The following is a 20,904-nucleotide window of genomic DNA, read 5'->3' on the forward strand; positions in this document are numbered from 1 at the left end:
CCCATGATAGATGCCATGATCAGGGATACCATAATTTCTCTATTAAATGTTACCTGAATAACCCAGCAGGAAGTACGGCGCCATCTCAATCATTAAATGAGGCAAACCTCAGGCCTGGATGACACACACCTCCGAATACTGCAGGAATTAAGTATGGGGATAGACAGACCATTATTTTGAATATTTACAGATTCCATAATAACGGTCTATCCCGCATGACTGGCGCATAACAAATGTGGTCTCAATATTCAAAAAGGGAACAAAATCTGAGCCTAGAAATTATAGGCTGGTAAGTTTAACCTCTACTGTGGGTAAAATCCTTGAGGATATCCGAAGAGATGCTATCTTACAGTATCTCAAGAAAAATAACCTCATGACCCAGTATCAACATGGGTTTATGAGGGATCGGTCCTGTCAAACTAATTGGATCAGCTTCTATGAGGAGGTAAGTTCTAGACTGGATCAGGGAAATGTTGTGGATGTTGTCTATATGGGTTTTTCAAAAGCTTGTCATACAGTACCACACAAAAGGTTAGCACATAAAATTAGAATAATAGGAATAGGGGAAATTATGTGTAACTGGGTTAAGAACTGGCTCAGTGATAGCAAACAAAGGGTGGTTATTAATGAACCCACTTGGACTGAGTAACAGCAGTTGGGTAGCACAGGGTCAGTATTAGGCCCTCTTTTTTTAACATATTTATTAATGACCTTGTAGGGGGCATTGAGAGTAGAATTTCAATATTTGCAGATGATACTAAACTCTGAAGGTAATCAATTCAGAGGTTGATAATTTAATATTACAAAAGGATTTATGTAAACTGGAGGCTTGGGCTGAGAAATGGCAATTGAAGCTTAAAGTGGATAAATGTAAGGTCATAATGTAAGGTCATGCACTTGTGCAAAAACCATAAAATTTATAATTATGTACTTAATTGTAAAGCACTGGGTATAACTGTCACTGAAAAACACTTGGGTGTACGGCAAACTCAACTTTACTGACCATTGTCGGGCAGCTGCTGCCAAGGCAAATAAAATAATGGCATGTATTAAAAGAGGCATAGATGCTCATGAGAAGAACATAGTTTTACCTCTATACAAGTCACTAGTGCGACCACACTTAGAATACTGTGTACAATTTTGGTATCCAGTATATAAGAAGGACATAGCTGAACTAGAGCAGATGCAGAGAAAAGCAACTAAGGTTATTAAGGGGGGAGTGGGAGGACTGCAATAGTAAGATAGGTTATTAAACTTTTTTAGTTTGAAAAAATGAAGGCTTAGGGGTGCACCTATTCAAATGTACAAATATATGAGGGGACAATACAATGCAGAGACCTTTCATAATGATCTTTTTACACCTAAGCCTGTGACAGGGACAATGGGTCATCCACTACGGTTAGCGGAAAGGTGGTTTAATCATAATCAGAGATACAGATTCTTTACTGTAAGAGCAGTGAGGCTATGGAACGCTTTGCAACATAATGTTGTGGTTGATTGGTTAAGTCTTTACTAAAGCAGGCTTTACACGCTGCGATCTCGCTAGCAAGATCGCAAGGGATCATACCCGCCCCCGTCGGTTCTGCGACACGGGCAAATCGCTGCCTGTCGTGCACAACCTCGCTTACCCAGTCACACGGACTTACCTGTACTGCGACGTCGCTCTGGACGGCGATTTGCCTCCTTTCTAGGGGGGGGAGGGTCGTGCGGCGTCACAGCGACGTCACATGGCAGCCGTCCAATAGAAGCGGAGGGGTATAGATGAGTGGGACGTAAACATCGCGCCCACCTCCTTCCTTCCACATAGCCGGTGGAGGCAGGTAAGGAGATGTTCGTCGCTCCTGCGGTGTCGCACACAGTGATGGGTGCTGCCGCAGGAAGGAGGAACAAAGGAAAAACATCGCTAATTAGAAGAGATCAATTTTTTGTTTTAGGATGACCTCTCCGCGACAAACGATTTTGGCCGCTTTTGCGATCATTTTAGGTCGCACATAAGTGTCATACACTGCGATATCGTTAATGACGCCGGATGTGCGTCACAAACAACGTGACTCCGACGATAAATCATTAACAATATCATAGCGTGTAAAGCCTGCTTTAGTGGTTGATTCATTACTAAAATTTAAAAGAGACCTGGATGTCTTTTTTGAAAAATTTAATATTACTGGTTATGTGCACTAGATTCTGTGATTGGGTATTGATACAGGGAACTACTCTGATTGCCGTATATGGAGTAAGGAAGGGCTTTTTGCCCCAATATGGAGTTTACTGTCTGCCCCATGGGGTTTTTGCCTTCTTCTGGATCAACATACATATGGAACTCTATGGACGTAAGCCTATTTTCAACCTTAAAAACTATGAACTATTAGTATACCATAATGCAGTACCCTAAAGCAAGTGAATTTATAACATTGAATAAATAACCTTAATAAAAAAGAATAAAATACATTTTAGTCATCTTCCCTAGGCCCTTACTTGTCTTTACACCATCTTAGCAGCTCCCTGGTCCTTTGCAATGGTCTTTGATTCTACTGGTCCTGTGGTAAGGATTGGCCTCAAATGCTCTCATGTGGGAGAGGCAACACACATGTTTGACTTCAATGATACGCGTCTCTCCACCTACCCCCAAAGTAACTTTTGAAGCTGATGTGCATTTCCCCCCTATGTGACTGTATGAGGACTCTGCATCAGAAGAACAGAAGGTAATTTTAAAGAACCAGGGAGATTCAGGGACCCAAGGACAGGTGAGGGCCTAAAATGGATAAGTATATTATTTTCATTCCTTTCCTGTCCTCAAATTAAGACAACAAAATTGTGATCAACTGGCTTGACATTTTGCTAGACTAAAGTGTGTGAAATCTCAGAAATTTTGGATTCCCCAAACTTGCCATATTTTTTTATTTAAAAAAATAAAAAAAATAAAAAGGTCACGTAAAAAGGTTAAAAAAAGGTCTAAATCAATGTAACATCTTTACCATAATTTGCAGATATTAAAATGTGTTGAATGAGTGTGAGGGTAATTTTCAAGGATAGATTATTTACCCCACTTCTTATAATACCCAGAATCTTTTTTTCTAATCTGTCTATAACTTTTAAAAGATATGCTTGTCTGAATAGCAAGTATTGAAATGTCCCAGTTACAGAACTATAATAATCCAGCCAGATTTCCCAGAAAAGCATAGCATGAGGTATCCTGACAAAATATTCCCTTCCAGGTCTTAAGCCGTTTCCAATAAGCTGAGCAGAGAATAGCGCACGCTGCACATTTTTTGAACTGTGATATCCTATTCAGTCAGCAGTGTTCTGTATTCTGGGGTGAAGTATCAGCAAAATACAGAACAAATAAAGCTGCTTAAAAGATCTGTGAAACTCTACTAATCTGAGACGGTAGCATGTCTGCAAAACAAGTGCTCATTTTTTTCAATTTCCTGTTATATAATTCATCCTTTATGCTTATAGCATGCAAGTAAATAAGTTTCTGTCAAGGAGTTTTGGAATTCAAACTTTCTGTTCCCTCTTGACACATCAAATAACTATTCCTCCTCTCTCTCCGCATTTCTTAGCCTGTTATCTTCACTTGATATATTTTTGAAGAGCAATAAATATGTTCTGTACAACTTTGTCAGATAAAGCATGAAGGGATGAAATAGCTGTTTCATTTAAATTCTCTTTCCATTCATATCTTGTTACCATTCTTACACCATATCAAAATACACCATTTCTCAAAGGAAGCCTGGGCACTTCTTATACAGGACGCGCTATCAAAAAAGGTAACTGACAATAACACACATCCTTATACTTAAAAGTCTATTAAAATGTATATGCCTCCACTAATAAACCAAGGCATGATGTATCAATAGCAATTTCCAAGTATATACGATTACATTACAATCATTTATGTGCTCTGTCAATACTTAAAGGAGTTATTAAAGGTGCTTATATATCTTTAAAATGAATTTGTCAGCAGTTTCTTGTTATAGAATCTAATAGCAACATGGAGTAGAGCCAGATACCCTAATTCCAGCAATGTATCACTTAATGGATTGCTTGGTGCAGTTTTGATAAACTCCCTGCTATGGCTAATATGGACGTAGCAGGGCTAAGTCTTCTGGCCTGTGTATAACCCCACCCACACCCCTGGCTGGAAGCTTGGTTTGTACACTGCTAATGGTCAGAAAGCTGCCAATCAATGGTGTGGGTGGGTTTATACAGATTAGCCTGACTGGTATGCACAAGACATGTAGTCCAGTAGTGATAACCTCCTGCTTATAAAACACTAATTGTAATGAAACTACATCACATAGTCTAATAAGTGACACATCCCTGTAATCAGCCTCCCCTGCCCTATATTATGCTGCTTTCAGATTAAATAGCTAAAACCTGCTGACAGATTGTTAAATCTAATTTGGACACTCCTGTTGAATTTAGAGGAACAGGTCAACTACCTAATGAACGTTTGATGCAGCTAGTTGTTTTACAGTGCCACTGAGGAAAATGAGAACGTGGGGGAGATGGCTTATGTCCTGGGACACGGAAAAAAAAATCATTGAAGCATGGCCTATCCATGTCATTTTTTTGAGGCCTGATATGAAGTGTAAAGTCTTAGGTGATTGTAGACAAAACAGACATGAAAGATGATCGGCAAATAGGGATTTGATTTGTCCATTGTGAAACCATTGGATTTACATGTTAGATAGAGTGAATCCAAAAGGTGTAAATGAATCTAACACTTTAAGGTCTTTCTATGATGCTAAGATTTTTGAGGTATAAGACTTGCACTTATATGTAGATGCCTAGTGGTCAATAAGTAAATGTGTGCTAAAATATGACTATATATTATACACAAGACCATGTAAGGGAACGTACATGATAAACAGCCATTATGTAGTGGTAGTATTGTTCCAGTATTTGTCTTCAATATTGTAATGATTCATTTCATTTTATACAGTCATATGAAAAAGTTTGGGCACCCCTATTAATGTTAACCTTTTTTCTTTATACAAATTTGGGTTTTTGCAACAGCTATTTCAGTTTCATATATCTAATAACTGATGGACTCAGTAATATTTCTGGATTGAAATGAGGTTTATTGTACTAACAGGAAATGTGCAATCCGCATTTAAACAAAATTTGACCGGTGCAAAAGTATGGGCACCGCAACATAAAAGTGACATTAATATTTTGTCGATCCTCCTTTTGCAAAAATAACAGCTTCTAGTCACTTCCTGTAGCTTTTAATGAGCTCCTGGATGAAGGTATATTTGACCATTCCTGCTTACAAAACAATTCCAGTTCAGTTAAGTTTGATGGTCGCCGAGCATGGACAGCACACTTCAAATCATCCCACAGATTTTCAATGATATTCAGGTCTGGGAACTGGGATGGCCATTCCAGAACATTGTAATTGTTCCTTTGCATGAATGCCTGAGTAGATTTGGAGCGGTGCTTTGGATCATTGTCTTGCTGAAATATCCATCCCCTGCGTAACTTCAACCCCACCCACATCACAGCTCTTTATGTACATTGTCTATTGACAATTATCAAAGGAGGGAGCGTGGTCAGACCAGGGCTCACATGTCATGTATTCTAGGCAGGGATAATCTCCTGGTGATAAAACCTTTATTGCATGGAAACAACAGCACACAGTCTAATAATTTGCACATCCGTGAAATCAGTTTTCTAATCTCTATATCATGATGTCCTTCAATTACATAGTAAACATATGCTGACAGATTCCATTTAATGTAAGATTTAATGTAAGATGCACTTGATTTATTAAGTAGTCAGCCTCCTAATGAATCAGGAGTCTCATACTTCATTCTCAGAGAGAGAGAGAGAGAGAGAGAGAGAGAATGAATATAAAATCTCAAGCCAAATGCAGGAGAAACACCGGGCACTGCTGCAAATCCTCAGTCGTCACTATTTATGTACCTTTTTGAAATAGACTAAGGGGTACTTTGCACGGTGCGACATCACAGGCCGATGCTGCGATGCCGACTGCGATAGTCCCTGCCCCCGTCGCAGCAGCGATATCCTTGTGATAGCTGCCGTAGCGAACATTATCGCTACGGCAGCTTCACATGGACTCACCTGTCCTGCGACCGTCGCTCTGGCCGGCGACCCGCCTGCTTGTGAAGGGGGCGGGTCGTGCGGCGTCACTGCGACGTCACACGGCAGGCGGCCAATAGGAGCGCAGAGGCGGAGATGAGCAGGATGTAAACATCCCGCCCACCTCCTTCCTTCCGCATATCCTACGGAAGCCGCAGTGACGCCGGTAGGAGATGTTCCTCGCTCCTGCGGCTTCACACACAGCGATGTGTGCTGCCACAAGAGCGAGGAACAACATCGGACTGTCGCGTCAGCGTAATTATGGATTACGCCGACGCTGCACCGATGATCCGATTAACGAGCGCAAAAGCGTCGTAATCGTATCATCGAGCCTTTACACACTACGATGTCGCATGCGATGCCGGAAATGCGTCATTTTCAATTTGACCCCACCGACATCGCACCTGCGATGTCGTAGTGTGCAAAGCCCGCCTAAGTCTGTACGGGTGCACAATCCTTATAAGAAAACTCCATCTGTACAAACCATCCGGAAGAAATAAAGGCAGCAACCACCGTACTTCAGTGTTCAGAGTTTAATATTGAACGCAGTTCAGATACATCACGAGTGGGGGGAGATGGGGAGAGGCAGTGGGGAGAGGCAGTGAGGTCCTCACCCCACTGCTTCTCCCATCTCCCCCACTCCTGATGTATCTGAACAGCGTTCAAGATTAAACTCTGAACACTGAAGTATCCAAGCTCCAGTCCTCAAGTGTCACTAACAGTTCATGTTTTCAGGTTATCGTTAGTATTAGGCTATGTGCGCACTGGGAAATGAAATTTCCTTGCGTAAATTCCGCATGCGCTCAAAGATTACCGCACCCACGGTAAAAAACCACGGGAAACCGCACCCGAAAACCGCATGCGGTTTGCCGCGGTTTGCTGCGGTTTTAGGCTATGTGCGCACTGGGAAATGAAATTTCCTTGCGTAAATTCCGCATGCGCTCAAAGATTACCGCACCCACGGTAAAAAAACGCGGGAAACCGCACCCGAAAACCGCATGCGGTTTGCCGCGGTTTTCTGCGGTTTTACCGCGGTATTGTTCGCGGTATTGCCGCGGTTTTGCCGCGTGCGGGTTGGGATGTGCTTTATTGCATTCAATGCAATAAAGCACATTGAAGAAAAAAAAAAAATACATTTAATTCTGAGATAGTAGATAGATAGACAGAAGAATATATAGAGGGATAGATAGATAGACAGACAGATAGATAGAGGGATAGATAGAGGACAGATCGCTGCATTTCCCACGGTCGGCAGTGAGTTCACATTACCGGCCGTGGGAAATGACCGGTAATTACCTCTGCTGTCTGCTGCTTTCATTCAGCGCTGTGTCTGTGACAGTCGCGGCTGGATGGAAGCAGCGCAGGACGCCGGACCTGTGGATTACGCCGGGGCTTTGTTTCGGGGGGGTTAATAAAATGATGAACGAGGCTTGTTTGTTTTATTTAAAATAAAGGATTTTTCGGTGTCTGTGTTTTTTTCACTTTACTTACGGGTTGATCATGTCAGCTGTCACATAGACGCTGCCATGATCAAGCCTGGAGTTAATGGCGGTGGTCCCCCACCATTAACCCCTTGTATTACCTTGTTGCCACTGCTACACGGTGGCAAGAAGAGCCGAGGACACGCCGGTGCTGCCGCATAATGCATGCGACAGTGCCGGGGCAGCTGCGGCTGATATTCTCGGCTGCCGGAGGGGGAGTGAGGCGGGGGCCATTATCCCTGCCCCTCTCCCTCCCCAGCCTGAGAATACCGGGCCGCCGCTGTGTGCTTACCTCGGCTGGAAGGTAAATATGCAGCGGAGCCCACGTTCTTTTTTTTCTATATTTCCGTTTTCTTTCTATGTGTGTTCTATGTGTCTGTGTCTATGTGTTCTGTGTCTGTGATGTGTGTGTGTGTGTGTCTGTGTCTGTGATGTGTGTTTGTTTACTCTATGCTCTGCTTCCTCTTCCTGTAATGACATCACTTCCCTGCAAAACCGCAGACAAGCGATGCACATTACCGTAGGTAAACCGCGAAATACCGCAGGGAATAACGCAGGAAAACGCAGTGAACCGCACAGAATTTGCTGCCTGCGTTATTCCCTGCGGGATTTCATGATTAACATTGGAGTCAATGGAGTGAAATCCCGCAGCGATGTGCGGAAAAAAAGTGACATGCACTTGTTTTTGCTGCGGGATTCCCGCAGCAAAAACATGCAGCTGTCAAATTCCGCCCAGTGCGCACAGGATTTTTTTTCTCCATAGGATTTGCTGGTGATTCACTGCAGAGATGTTATGAACATTTTCTGCAGCGAAACATGCAGCAAATCCGCGGAAAATCAGCGGCAAAATCCGGTAAGTGCGCACATAGCCTAACACAGGTGTTGGAATCATCATCTGTGCAGGTGATTAAATTATCACCTGTGCATTACTATGGAAACTTTGAAAACATGCACTGTTGGTGACACTTGAACTGGAGTTGGGGAACACTGCACTGCAGCTTAGAATGTGAGACGACCTTTATTTTACAGAGAATCATCTTGGCTGTCTCATACATAAATTTTACTTGAACTATTTAGCATATCATTAGTTATGCAGATTCTTGGCATATCACTACATTGCTACTGTTTTGCTCCTAAAAATCTGCATTTTAATTCTAAAGGCCCCGTCACATGCAATGACGTATCTAACGATATATCGCCGGGGTCACGGATTCCATGACGCACTTCCGGCATCGTTAGCGACGTCGTTGCGTGTGACACCAACGAGCGGCCGTTAACGATGGAAAATACTCACCTAATCGTCCATTGTTGACACGTCGTTCATTTTCAAAAAATCGTTGATTGTTGAGGTCGCAGGTTGTTCGTTGTTCCCGAGGCAGCACACATCGCTACGTGTGACACCACGGGAACGACGAACTACAGCTTACCTGCGGCCGCCGGCAATAAGGAAGGAAGGAGGTGGGTGGGATGTTACGGCCGCTCATCTCCGCCCCTCCGCTTCTATTGGGTGGCCGCTTAGTGACTCCGCTGTGACACCACACAAACCGCCCCCTTAGAAAGGAGGCGGTTCGCTGGCCACAGCGACGTTGCTAGGCAGGTAAGTCCGTGTGACCGCTCGGAACGATATTGTGCACCACGGGCAGTGATTTGCCCATGACACACAAACGACGGGGGCGGGTATGCTCACTAGCGATATCGCTGCGTGTGACGGGGCCTTTACTGTTTTGTTAGTATTTTGGAAATCCACCTTTGACTTTCAATATTGCCTAAATCTGTCTCCAAACCTAAATTTTTTTGAGCATTGGTGGGACATCATCGAATGGAATGTGGAAAAGTGCAAGGTCTATAATTTCCACTAGCTCCATGATATTGTCATGGAGGAGAGGAAGAGAATCCCAGTGGAAACCTGTGAAGCTGTAAAAAACTCCATGCCCAAGAGAGTTAAGGCAGTGCTTGAAAATAATGGTGGCCACAAAAAATGGACACTTTGCGCACAATTGATCTATTTTCACCCAGGGATGTAATCACTTTTGTTGCCATTTGGACATTAAGACATAGAATTCAGGGATTAAAAATGGTAGTAGAAGGGATAGGAGGATGGGAGCAAGCGTGCTGTACTTACCAAGAAACCGGCGTGGCTGTACACTGCTCCCATGCGGCTGTACACTACTTACAGGCCGTGCATTCACTTCCTAGACCGCTAATTACTGGTCATCCATATGCACTGCTTTCTTCGCCCCCAGATGTGCCCCCAACCTGAGTGGCAGCGAGTCAGCTGACTGCAACCAATCACAGGCGCCAGGATGGCCAGTGGACGGAGAAAGCAGTGCAACTGTCTGCGGATCAGTATTGTGATATAAAAATAAATAAATAAAACAGGGTAGGGTTCCCCCCCAGCACAGATAAAGCCATTGGCTGCAGCCACCAGCCATGTACTTATCCTGGTGTGCAGTACCCTCCTATTCTGATACCCAGCCATGATAAAGCCCAACAGCTGGGGGCTGTTTTTTTCAGCCTGGGGAGTCCTATGGATATTAGGCTGCAACCCAGGCTAAGGATAGCAGCCTACAGCTGCCCAGGAATTTTCTCATCCATTAGATGCGACAAGCCTGGCACTTTAACTGGCTCTTTCTGATTGCCCTGGTGTGGTGACAATCTGGGTAATAACAGGCCATAACTGTCACTAAGCTCTAGATTAGTAATGACAGGAAAGCTATGAGAGCCCCTTATAACTACCCTGTAAGTGAAAGTAAATAAACACAAACACCAAAAAAATCTTTTACTTGGAATAAAACACAAAAAACACCCATTTTTATCTACTGTATTAACCGTTAAAACACCTCTGCAGGTCCGATGTAATTCACATGAGGTCCCATGATGATTCAGCTTTGCTACATCTTAACCTCACAGTCCGCGATCATGGAATATGACTGCTCACCGTGAACTCCAGAGAATGAATTAGCTGCAGTGATCAGTGGTGACGTCACTCATGTTAGTTGCGATCACAGCTGGAGTCCTTCACCTATAATCACACTCCCCGACCCCTGGCCAGCATTGTCAATGTTAAAGGTCTGGTGGGGTGTGAGGCAGAGTGCTTCAGGTCACCAAAGGTCATGGGAACCCGGGTATGACCTCTGGTGAACTGAGTGATGTCAGTGCTGCCAGCCAGGTCCCCCTTGTCACTGTTTCCCAGAGCCTGGAGAGATTGGACATGTTTTTGGTATCTCCAAGCTTGGATGTAGCAGAGCCAGGACCGTTGTGGGATGTCATGTGGATTACGGCAGAACTTCAAGGGTCTTTTTTGGGTTAATATAGAGTGGAAAGAGGGTACTGCATTTTATTTCAAATAAAGGATTTTTCTCTGATTACGGTTACTTTTATACACAGCCAAGATAGACGCATGGCTGGGGGCTGCAGCCTGTAGCTGTAGGCTTTAACTATGCTGGGTATCATAATATGGAGGGCCCCTACACTAATTGTTTCATTTATTTATTTACTTTTGCAGGCTGGGGGGGAGGGGCATCTGATTGCAACCAATGAAAGATGCCAGGACTGCCGGTGGGCGGGGAAAGCAGTGCATATGGATGAGCAATGATGAGCGGCCCAGGAAGTGAAGGAGAGGCTGCGAGAACAGCATACAGCTGTGCCGGAGCCTTTGTAAGGATGAAGTACTTGCTTCATTCTTATTTTCTTTATTTCTTTATTTTCCAGTTGCATTTTTTAATTTTCCACAATACCTGGAATCCTGGGCCCGGGGTCATCCTCCGAGCACATTTGAAACTGTGTGGATCTGGACTTTTACAGTTCGGGTCCGTCCATCACTAATCTTCATTTCTCAACCCATTTGTACTCTTTAATGCAGACAATGTGACTTCATCTTTTATTGTAGCCTCTCAGTCCCAACTTGAGGACATCTTTGACAGTACTTTTTTATGAATGTTAATGCTGTGGACCATTAAAATGTTTCAAACTGTAACTGTTTAAAGTATGCATCCTTGTCTTCAAAGGCCTCTATTTCCTACCTTTACAGCTCATACAAGCCTCACCTTATCACAGATCTCTCTACTTCATTATGCCCTTAGCTAGCTTCTCTCATTGCATCATTTTGACAATTCATATCTGTGTTGGCTCAAACAGTGGCTGGGTGACCTTTTCATTCATTGGTCAAGAGAGTACTTCTCTGGAAAAATTAGCACTATTTCGTATTAATAGAGGTGCTGTAATATTCTTGGTCTCATTGCTTGTTCACTTGTGATTATTTGTAATTTTGCTTATTTATTACTTTCCTATTTAATAAAGCATTGCAGTATAAAAATCAATATTATTTATTATTAGACAACTAGAAATAGTATCTGTATCTAGTATCTATTTACTGTGGAAAATGTACAGCTATGGTTATTATTTGATTATAGAGTCAAGGTAAGAAAAAGTGACTGATAAGAAAAGTTCAAAGGTTTGTCTCATCTTTTCTTGAGGAGTGCACCGCCCCCAGCCTCTGAGCTTGCAAGAGAAAGTGTACGCTTGACTGGGGGATAATTTGGACCAGCATCATCCTTTTGCCTCTGGCCCACACTGTGCACTCTCTGATGAGAGGAGTCTTTGATTTTGCAGCATTGAAGTACTGCAATGGCACTGAATCTGTTGGCATCTAGAGATCTGGCCATCTGCTTGCAAGTACTGCATTCATTGTCTAGGAGATCAGACAATGGTGTAAAGCGCCCATATATTTTAGCTGTCATTCGAATGATAGTTGCTGGTTGAACAATCTGCTGGATCATCTAGCCTTAATCTCCCATACACTGGAGCACTCGATTTGCCAAACTGTTAGAGAACAAAAGGATCAGCATGCCAAATCAATATTTTCCTCTACGTCATCTGTTGGAAGCCCCTCATATACAATAGACCTTCGGATGACCCTGTTGATATTGATGGATACGGCCACTGTTAGTTTATTGTTTATGGGGGCTTTTAGATAGCAAAGTGGCCAGTAACCTAGGCATCGACCAGTAAACAATGGCATTAAAAATCCAACCAACCATTCTTAGGAATGGAGAAGATTTTTAATAACAGGTTGTTTTTAAACCTGCTTGTTTCTACAAACACTTTGATCATTGGTGCTCAATTATCAATTAGTAGATGGAAGTATGCTCATTTGTAAAATTGTAAGATCATTGAGCTCAGTGAATAGCTTATAATCAATTAAACAACTGTACCTTGAAGTGTAAAGAGCTAATGAAAACCTCATTCCACTCCTCCTCTTGAAAAGGAATGTTGCTGTCAATGACTAAATTGGCTCGGAAGCGTTGAGTCATTTGATGTTCTTGAATTTCATCAGCATGGTCTGCGTCCTCCCTGCTATAAAAACAGTGTGGATTCATAGTATAAGGTAATGCATGGCAATAAAATAAATACACTGCAAAAAGATGTTTATTGCATACTTTTAAAAAAGGTGTTATACAAAAATATAAACTGACGAGCAAAAGGATAGTAATGTTTTGAACTTTTGACTTTCTGGCTCCATATCTGACAATCCACTACAGCTTCAAACGTGAGACTGCCAGCATTCCATAGATAATTTTCTTAGCTATCTCATACATAAAGTTGATTTGTAACTATTTAAGCATATGATTAGTTATACAGATTATTGTCATGTCACTGCATTGTTACTGTTTTGCTCCAAATAGTGAAAAAATCTTTTTCTTCCTGTATACTACAAATTTCAACCTGTTCTCACATTCCTTAATAGCTCAGTATGTTATTAGGTTGTACCCCAATTGAAAGGTCACTGGTTCGAATTGAGGAACAGCAATGAAGAAGTTTTCCCAAGAAAAGAGAAACAGCATCATCCAACTCATTGATAGTGATTTATCGGTCAAGAAAATTGACAAACTGCATCATGTGAGTGTCATGACAGTTGGAAAAATATGAAATAAAGTCTATTCATGCATTCAAAAGCCAAGAAGTGGACGTCCAGGCAAAATATTGGAATCAACAAGTTGGCTAATCACAAGGTCTATCAGTTTTGGCTCCAAGAACACGGTCTTAGAAGTGGCTTGTATCCTTTGTAATAGTAAGATTACATACAATTACTTGTACATCCAAGCTAGCAACCTGCAATGTACGTTACACAAGTCTGGTGGCCTGAAAAAATGTTGATGTAACCTTGACTTCAATATCTTCATAAGAAACGTGGGCTCGAGTTTTCAAAAAAGTACAAAAAGTGGACAGTTGAAGATTGGAAACGGGTGATTTTGAGTGATTAGACAAAAGTCAATAGATTAGGCTCTGATAGGTGCAATAAGTCTGGATAAAACAAGAGAAAATGAGGCTACCTGATTTAGAAATTGAAGGAACTTTCAAGATTGGTGGAGAAAGCCTGATAATATGGGGTTGCTTCACAGCCAAAGGCATTAGATACTAGACCAGGATCGATGGTAGTCTCAGTCCTACAAGACAATTTACTTCGTACACTCCAGTACTATGGGTATGAAAAGGATGACCCAGTGTTCCAGCAGGACAACAACCCGAAGCATTCATCGAGATTTGTGAAGATATGTTCAATGACAATGAAATAGATGTGCTGGATTGGCCCCAAACCTTAACCCAATCGAGCACTTGTGGGTACAGTTGAAGAAGGTGTGCACATATCTAAGTGAGTCAACCAGTATGCACCATGCACCAATATCGTGAATATCTAGAATAGTGTTTCTCAACTCCAGTCCTCAAGACCCACCAACAGATCATGTTTTTAAGTTTTCCTCAATATTAGACAGGGAATAATTCCATCACCTGTGCAACATTAAGGAAATCCGAGAAACCTGATTGAGGGAAAGCTGAAAACATGATCTGTTGGTGGGTCTTGAGGACTGGAGTTGAGAAACACTGATCTAGAAGAAATATTCGGATCAGATTTCGGTTGAGATATTCTTGAATCTGATCAAGAGCATGCCCAGAAAGATTTAGGCAGTCTTGAGAGCGAAAGGTTGATTTACAATTTAATAAAAATTAAAATTTTGATTTTTAAGAGGAAAACAGTAAAAATGCAGTGACATGACAATAAACCGCATAACTAATCATATGCTAAATTGTTGCAAGTCAAATGTATGAATGTGATAGCCAATATGATTGTCTATCAAGTGATAGTAGTCTTGTGTTCAAAGCTATAGTAGATGGTAAGCCTGAAAATCAAAAGTTCAAAACATTGTTATGCTTTTGCTCCTCAGTGTAAACCTGATCAACAGGCTTTGAGTAAACATAACCTTTTGTTTTAAAGAAAATCTGTCAGCAGGTTTTCTTTACCTTATCTGATAGCTGCATAATGAAGGAAAACCAAGCCTGTTTCCAACACTGTATCACTTAGTTTACTGGGTAAAGCAGTTGTGGCACAATCAGAGTTTTTAGATTTAGCTATGCAGCAGAGCTGAAAAAGCTACCACCACTCACATCAGGCTCTCTGTATACAATGTCTAAAGACAGTGAGCTGCTTGTCACAGAGGGGGGCGTGGTCAGACAAGGGCTCACGTGCTGCTGTAGCTGATGTAGTTCAAGTAATGATTAAGGTCCTGGTGCTTAAGAAATGATTTTGAGTAAGCAACAGAAGGTACAATTGTTTCTTTTAGGCATCTTTTTCTGACAAATATTGGACAACCCTTTTATGTATTGGTAGAAAATTGAATTGTCAGATATCTTTTCTCACACAATCTTATAGGAATATCATTTTACCTGAGTGCTATTTTTTGACTTAGGTGAGAAACGCTTGCTGCATTTACCAAAAGGTACTGGGCTTCATTCACTAAGGAGAGTGACGGTGAACTAGCATCCACGGGTCCTGAGAAGAAATGTAGGAAACGATATTAAACCATCTATACGTTTAAGATAATATTCTTCATGAATTATATTTATAATCTTCCCTATAGAAGGCATACCTCTTCTCTTTGCACCTGCATAGCGATGAAAACTTGATGACTGCCTTATTAATCGACACTTGCGAGCAAGGAAACTAGACAGCCACTTTGCAATTTCATCCCCGCAGTCGTATGTATGAACCCTATTGACAAAGAAAACACATTCATTACCCCCCCCAAATTTCTTTTTGTCACATTAGGCAGAATTTTTTTTTTTTGGAAGACAGATTCACATAGTTTTAACAATCACTTTTAGCCTTTATTTTCTAAATATTAAACCATTGTTTAAAATCTATTAGTTCCTTCACAGCTTGCAAGCTGCAGTATTATACACAAACTGCAAAACCTAAGTTAGAAAAAGTGGGTTCCCTAAGCCATCCCATCGGCTCTCCACATTCTGATTGTTGGTTGCCAATGTGATACAATAGCAGTTGGGGACCAATTAATACCTCTAGCATGGTCTAATAGAAACAGTGTTGGCAGACCTAGAGACCTTTGTTAGGTTTTGGACTTCCATGGTAGCCTTATTGTGAAATACCTTAGCTGACAAGCATGCTGTTGATCAATAGCATCATCTGAAGGCTTACATTACTGATTTTGGAGTTATCTCCAATTCCTGAAATTGAATCTGGCTTGGCTGTGTACTACGCTGTGGTCCTGGTGCTGATTCCATGGGCCCAGTGATGATACCCATGTGATCTGAGTGTCCCAACAATAAATACTAGTCCTGTGAGGACTCCTGCCAGAGCCAGCAACTGAAACGGTTAAGGGTAAACACAGTCTTACTAAAACTCGAGCCAGACACGTTAGGAAATTGTGAATGTGACTGGTTCCAGTGCATATATACATAAGAAAAGCGATTCTGGCATCTTAATAGGAAAGGGTTCTTTACAGTTAGAGCAGTCAGATTGTGGAAAGCCCTACCACAAGAGGTAGTAATGGCTGATACTGCCATTTAAAAAAGGGCTGGATGATTTCCTTAGTACAAATAACATTGTGGGTTGTAGATACAATTTAGCAGCAAAATATGTATAATTAGTGGAGAAAGGTTGAATTTATTGGCATTAGCTCTTTTTTAAACCTAAGCAAATTTTTATTTTTTACAGTTGCATATGTCGTGACTTTCTGAGAGCCGTGATGCTTTAAATTTCCAGTATATATAGCTGTGTGAGAGCTGGATTATTTTTATGACATCATTTTGAGGTATGTGTGATGTTTTGATAACCTGCTATTAAACTTTTGTCTGTTTTTGTGGCAGCTGAAAACTTTTTATTTCTAGTTACACTCACTATTAGCCGAAACGCGTTATTTACGCCTGTATACTTATGATGTGGAATAAAGTGTACAAAATTCCAGAAGATTTGGAGTGCCGCTCCTTTGTTCACGTTATATTGTGGATGCCTTCCTTGGACACGTGCACCTTGGATTGTGTGCCGCCTGCAACCTTTGTTTCTGCAAATTCTCCATTAAAGTATGGCACTGCCTGAAAAACTGTTAAATAGCTAAATCACTGGGTCTAACCACCCCAAGTACTGCAAGAATTAAGTGCCATGCTTAGAGATGGGAAAATGTATTTGAGTGGTTTCAATGCTTGGAAGCAAAAGAAGAGATGCTGAGGACCAAAAGGGGAATAGCAAGCAGCAGCAGTAAGAAAAGCATTATTTTTTATTTTTTATAAAACACCGCACAATAAGGGACATTCATTGAATGTTGCCAAATTCTTTCTGAAAGACAGGCCATTTTTTCTAATATTCAAGGAATTTATATAATAACAGGATCTGTTCCACAAGACAGGAACATAGCAAATGTGGTACCAATATTCAGAAAGGGTTAAAAAACTGAGCCTAGAAAGCATAGATCGGTAAATTTAACCTTCCTTGTTGGCAAAGTTTTTTTTTTAAATTTCTAAGAGTAACTATTTTGGAATATCTCTCTAAAAATATCATGACCCAACATAAAGATGGGTTTATGAGGAATCGGTCTTATCAAACTAATTTGGTAAGCTTCTTTGAGGAGGTAAGTTTCAGACTGGACCAGAGTAAGGCCATGAATGTTTTTTATCTGTACTTTTCAAAAGGAATTGAGATGGTTCATAAAATGAGAACAATAGGACTAGTGGAAAAAATATGTAATTAGGTTAACAACTGGCTCACTGATAGATAGCAGATGGTGATCCTTAATGGAACACACACTGATTGGGTCACAGTTAACTGTGTGGTACTACAAATGTCAGTATTGGGCCCTCATCTTTTTAAAATATTTAATAATGACCTTTTAGGGAGCATACAAACATACATACATAGATTTTCAATATTTGCAGATGATACTACACTCTGCAAAGCAACAAACAGAGAAAAATATTTTGATATTTCAGAGTGATGTTTGTAAGCTGGAGGCTTGGACTGCGAAATGTCAAATAGCCGGCAGGTGGAGGGCCTGGGGTATCACAGACAGGGAGGAGAAGATTTGTGTACAGACCAGCCGCTGTGCACTGATATCTAATTAGCAGAAAAATTCAAATAGTAATTGAAATAGAACCACAAAAAATAGATTTCTTTATCAGAGGTATCAATTTAATATGTATTACTGCCCAGTTACAGCAATGTCTTTACCTTGCATTACAAAATTCTGCTGACAGATTCTCTTTAATGTAGATAAATGTTAGTGTAATACCCTGGGGTCGAGGGGTTTTCACCTGATACGTCGCCGGGCCAGTGCAGATCTTCCGCGTCGTCACGGGATGGCCTGGCCCAGTTTTGTGACCCCCGAGGTATACAGGAGGGAGGGAAGGCGGTGGATGGGAGGAAGGATGGAGGTGGTAGTGATGGCAAGGAAAGTCTTTTTAGATCGTGATGCCACCTGTGGTCCAAAGATGGGCAGCCGCTGCAGGTGCTGCTCTCTGTGGCTGATGATGAAGATCGCAGCCGGTGGGATGGTGTTGCTCCCCACAGGTGGAGCGGGGTTACTCCATGAAGGATGATAGAAGATGGCCGGAGGTAGTGGTAGTCCCCGCTGATGCCACAGCGCTGGGCATCGGCGCCGGCAAATTGGAGGCAGAGGCAGGGGCTGTGGTTCCAGGTCTTTTACTCACAGTTAGTTCAGGCACTGCCCCAGAGTACCAGTCTCTGCCACGATGGGCTAGAGCTGATCTCGGATAGTCGGCAGTCACCACCAGTGCCCGTGAAAGTCTTTCTGGTAAAGTGTCCCTCAGTTGCTATCCGGAACCCGGGCTGAGCCTCCAGCTCCAAGACACGGGCCCACGAAAAGAGAGGAACGCTCAACTCCTGTTGTCTGTGCGAGATGTTATCCCAAGCTGTGCCCGGGAAAGTCTGCTCTAGTGAGATGGTTGCGCCTACTTCTTACCCCAAGTGGTGCCTGCCCCCAGTGGTTGTCCTAGTGACTGGGGAAGTCCCATGCTTCGTGATGGCTAACAACACTGTCTGCCCTAGTCCACCCCCTGTGGGAAAGCACCGTATTGTTTTATGTGTGTGGTTTTGTGAAGGCACCGACAATTAACCTGCTCCTAACCCAGTGTGGATATTACCCCTTAAAAGAGGTGTAATACACTGTGGTGCCTGAAGCCTCAGGGGCGCCACATTAGCTCATGCATTTTGAGAAAGGAAATAAAATATAAAATTATCTACTGAAAGGTAAAACAATGGGATCAAGAGTCAGGTCAAAAATAAAATACTGTGTACAGTTCTGGGCTTCAATGTACAAGAAGGACATAGTTGGGAAGTGGGGTGAAACGAAGATACACTATAGTTGTTAAGGGAATGGGTGGGCTATAGTAGCAAGATAGGTTATCAAATTTGGGGTTATTCAGTTTGGAAAAAGGAAGACAAAGGGATGATTTTATTGTACAGTATAAATATATGAGGGAATAGTACAGAGATCTTTCTAATGATCTTTTTACAACTAGGCCTGCATGGTGACAAAGGAGAATCCTCTAAGTCTATAGGAAAGAAGGTTTAATCATTATCACTGATGGAAATCTTTAGTGTACAAACCGTGAAACTATAAAATTTATGTCACATTATGTTGTTGTATTACCAGATATGGGTTTTAGATTCTTTGATGGCTCATCAATCCAGGGAACTAGTCTAATTGCCATAGATGTAGTTGGGAAGAAATTTTTCTATAATATGGGGCAATTAGCTTCTGTTGCCTAAGGTTCTTTTTTACTTCTTTTGGATTAACATGTTGGGGTGTAGGTTATAATGAAAATATTTTTAATTATTTCGTATAGCACGAACATATTCCACTGCACATTACAATTCAGAGGTTACAGACAATAAAGACATTACAGAGTAAACATATAATTTAACAAATACTACAAGGAGTGAGAGCCCTGCTTGCAAGATTACAATCTATGAGGAAATAGGGGAGACATGGATGGTAAATGGTAAAAGTACTTGTATTGTATAGTCCAGCCATCAATATAATAAATAGGATACTCAAATAACGCTGCATGAACCAGTCACCAGCCAGAATGAGTACACGTACAGCTACAAAGTGCTACTAAGTGCATGGAGGATGTGTAAACAGGTGATATAAGAGACCAGATTTGAAAGAAACTTTTGTAAGAGCAAAACTTGAATAGGTGCATAAGTGAGGTGAGGCGATGCATCAGTCTAAGAGAATTTATCAAGAACTCCACGGGATAACCTGTGGAGAAGCAATGTCCACTAAGACCCTAGAAAATAGCATGTATGTCAAAGACCATGGAAACTAGGACTGAACATAAACTGATGTGTAAAAGACACAGCCAGTATTAAAACCTGTGAGTATGTAAGAGAGCCAAAAGGAAAGAACACTTAAAGATGCAGAAGCGGAGGTGTCTATGATGGTGAAGGTGAAGCAATGAAAGAGTGTAGAAGAGACGCCAGGGAAAGACAAATCTTTCCTTTTCCTACTGTTGACTGTACATTATATGTGCCAGGGCAGCATATAACCAGCTATCACCTACCATGGGTTGCAAATACAATAAATTTCTACTTAAACTGTTTATATTGTACTGGAAAAGTTCACAATTTTGTAGGATGACAACTAGTCAGCATTTAGCCAACTATACACTACTATGGGTTGCTAATATACTCAGTGTTTACTTCTATTACGTTCAATATGCTTACTATAGTGCCCTCTTTCTCATAGGGTGATTATAATAAGGGCTGCTGCTATGGTAGATATATCTATTGCTGTATACCTTGGTCACTAATGGTGTTCTATTGGTAATTTGTTTGTACTCATTTCAGTGAATTATATGGTGATTTTATTTATTTTGGCAAACAAATAACTACTGGTTAGTGCCATAAATAAAAAGTCCCTAAAAAAATCCCTAAAAAACTATTAAATTCAGTACAAATTATTATACTTATCAGTTTTACTACTACCTGCCCATTGTTATTTGG

At 41.5% G+C, this 20,904-nt stretch overlaps 1 protein-coding gene across 2 annotated transcripts in view; it reads right to left on the minus strand.

The window, feature by feature from the left end:
• MOCOS (molybdenum cofactor sulfurase) overlaps positions 1-20,904 on the minus strand; it is a 393,375-nt gene that overhangs the window by 19,165 nt on the left and 353,306 nt on the right. The window contains exons 11-13 of one of the 2 annotated variants that reach the window (XM_075316537.1): positions 15,515-15,636; positions 15,312-15,417; positions 12,803-12,941 (exon numbers count right to left, since the gene is read on the minus strand). In XM_075316537.1, the coding sequence (XP_075172652.1) occupies positions 12,803-12,941; positions 15,312-15,417; positions 15,515-15,636 (367 nt within the window). Of the gene's footprint in view, positions 1-12,802; positions 12,945-15,311; positions 15,418-15,514; positions 15,637-20,904 lie in introns of both variants that reach the window. The other variant, XM_075316536.1, reaches the window with a different exon arrangement.

This window comes from Anomaloglossus baeobatrachus, chromosome 6 (assembly GCF_048569485.1).
Source record: "Anomaloglossus baeobatrachus isolate aAnoBae1 chromosome 6, aAnoBae1.hap1, whole genome shotgun sequence".
NCBI classification, from domain to species: Eukaryota; Metazoa; Chordata; class Amphibia; order Anura; family Aromobatidae; genus Anomaloglossus; species Anomaloglossus baeobatrachus.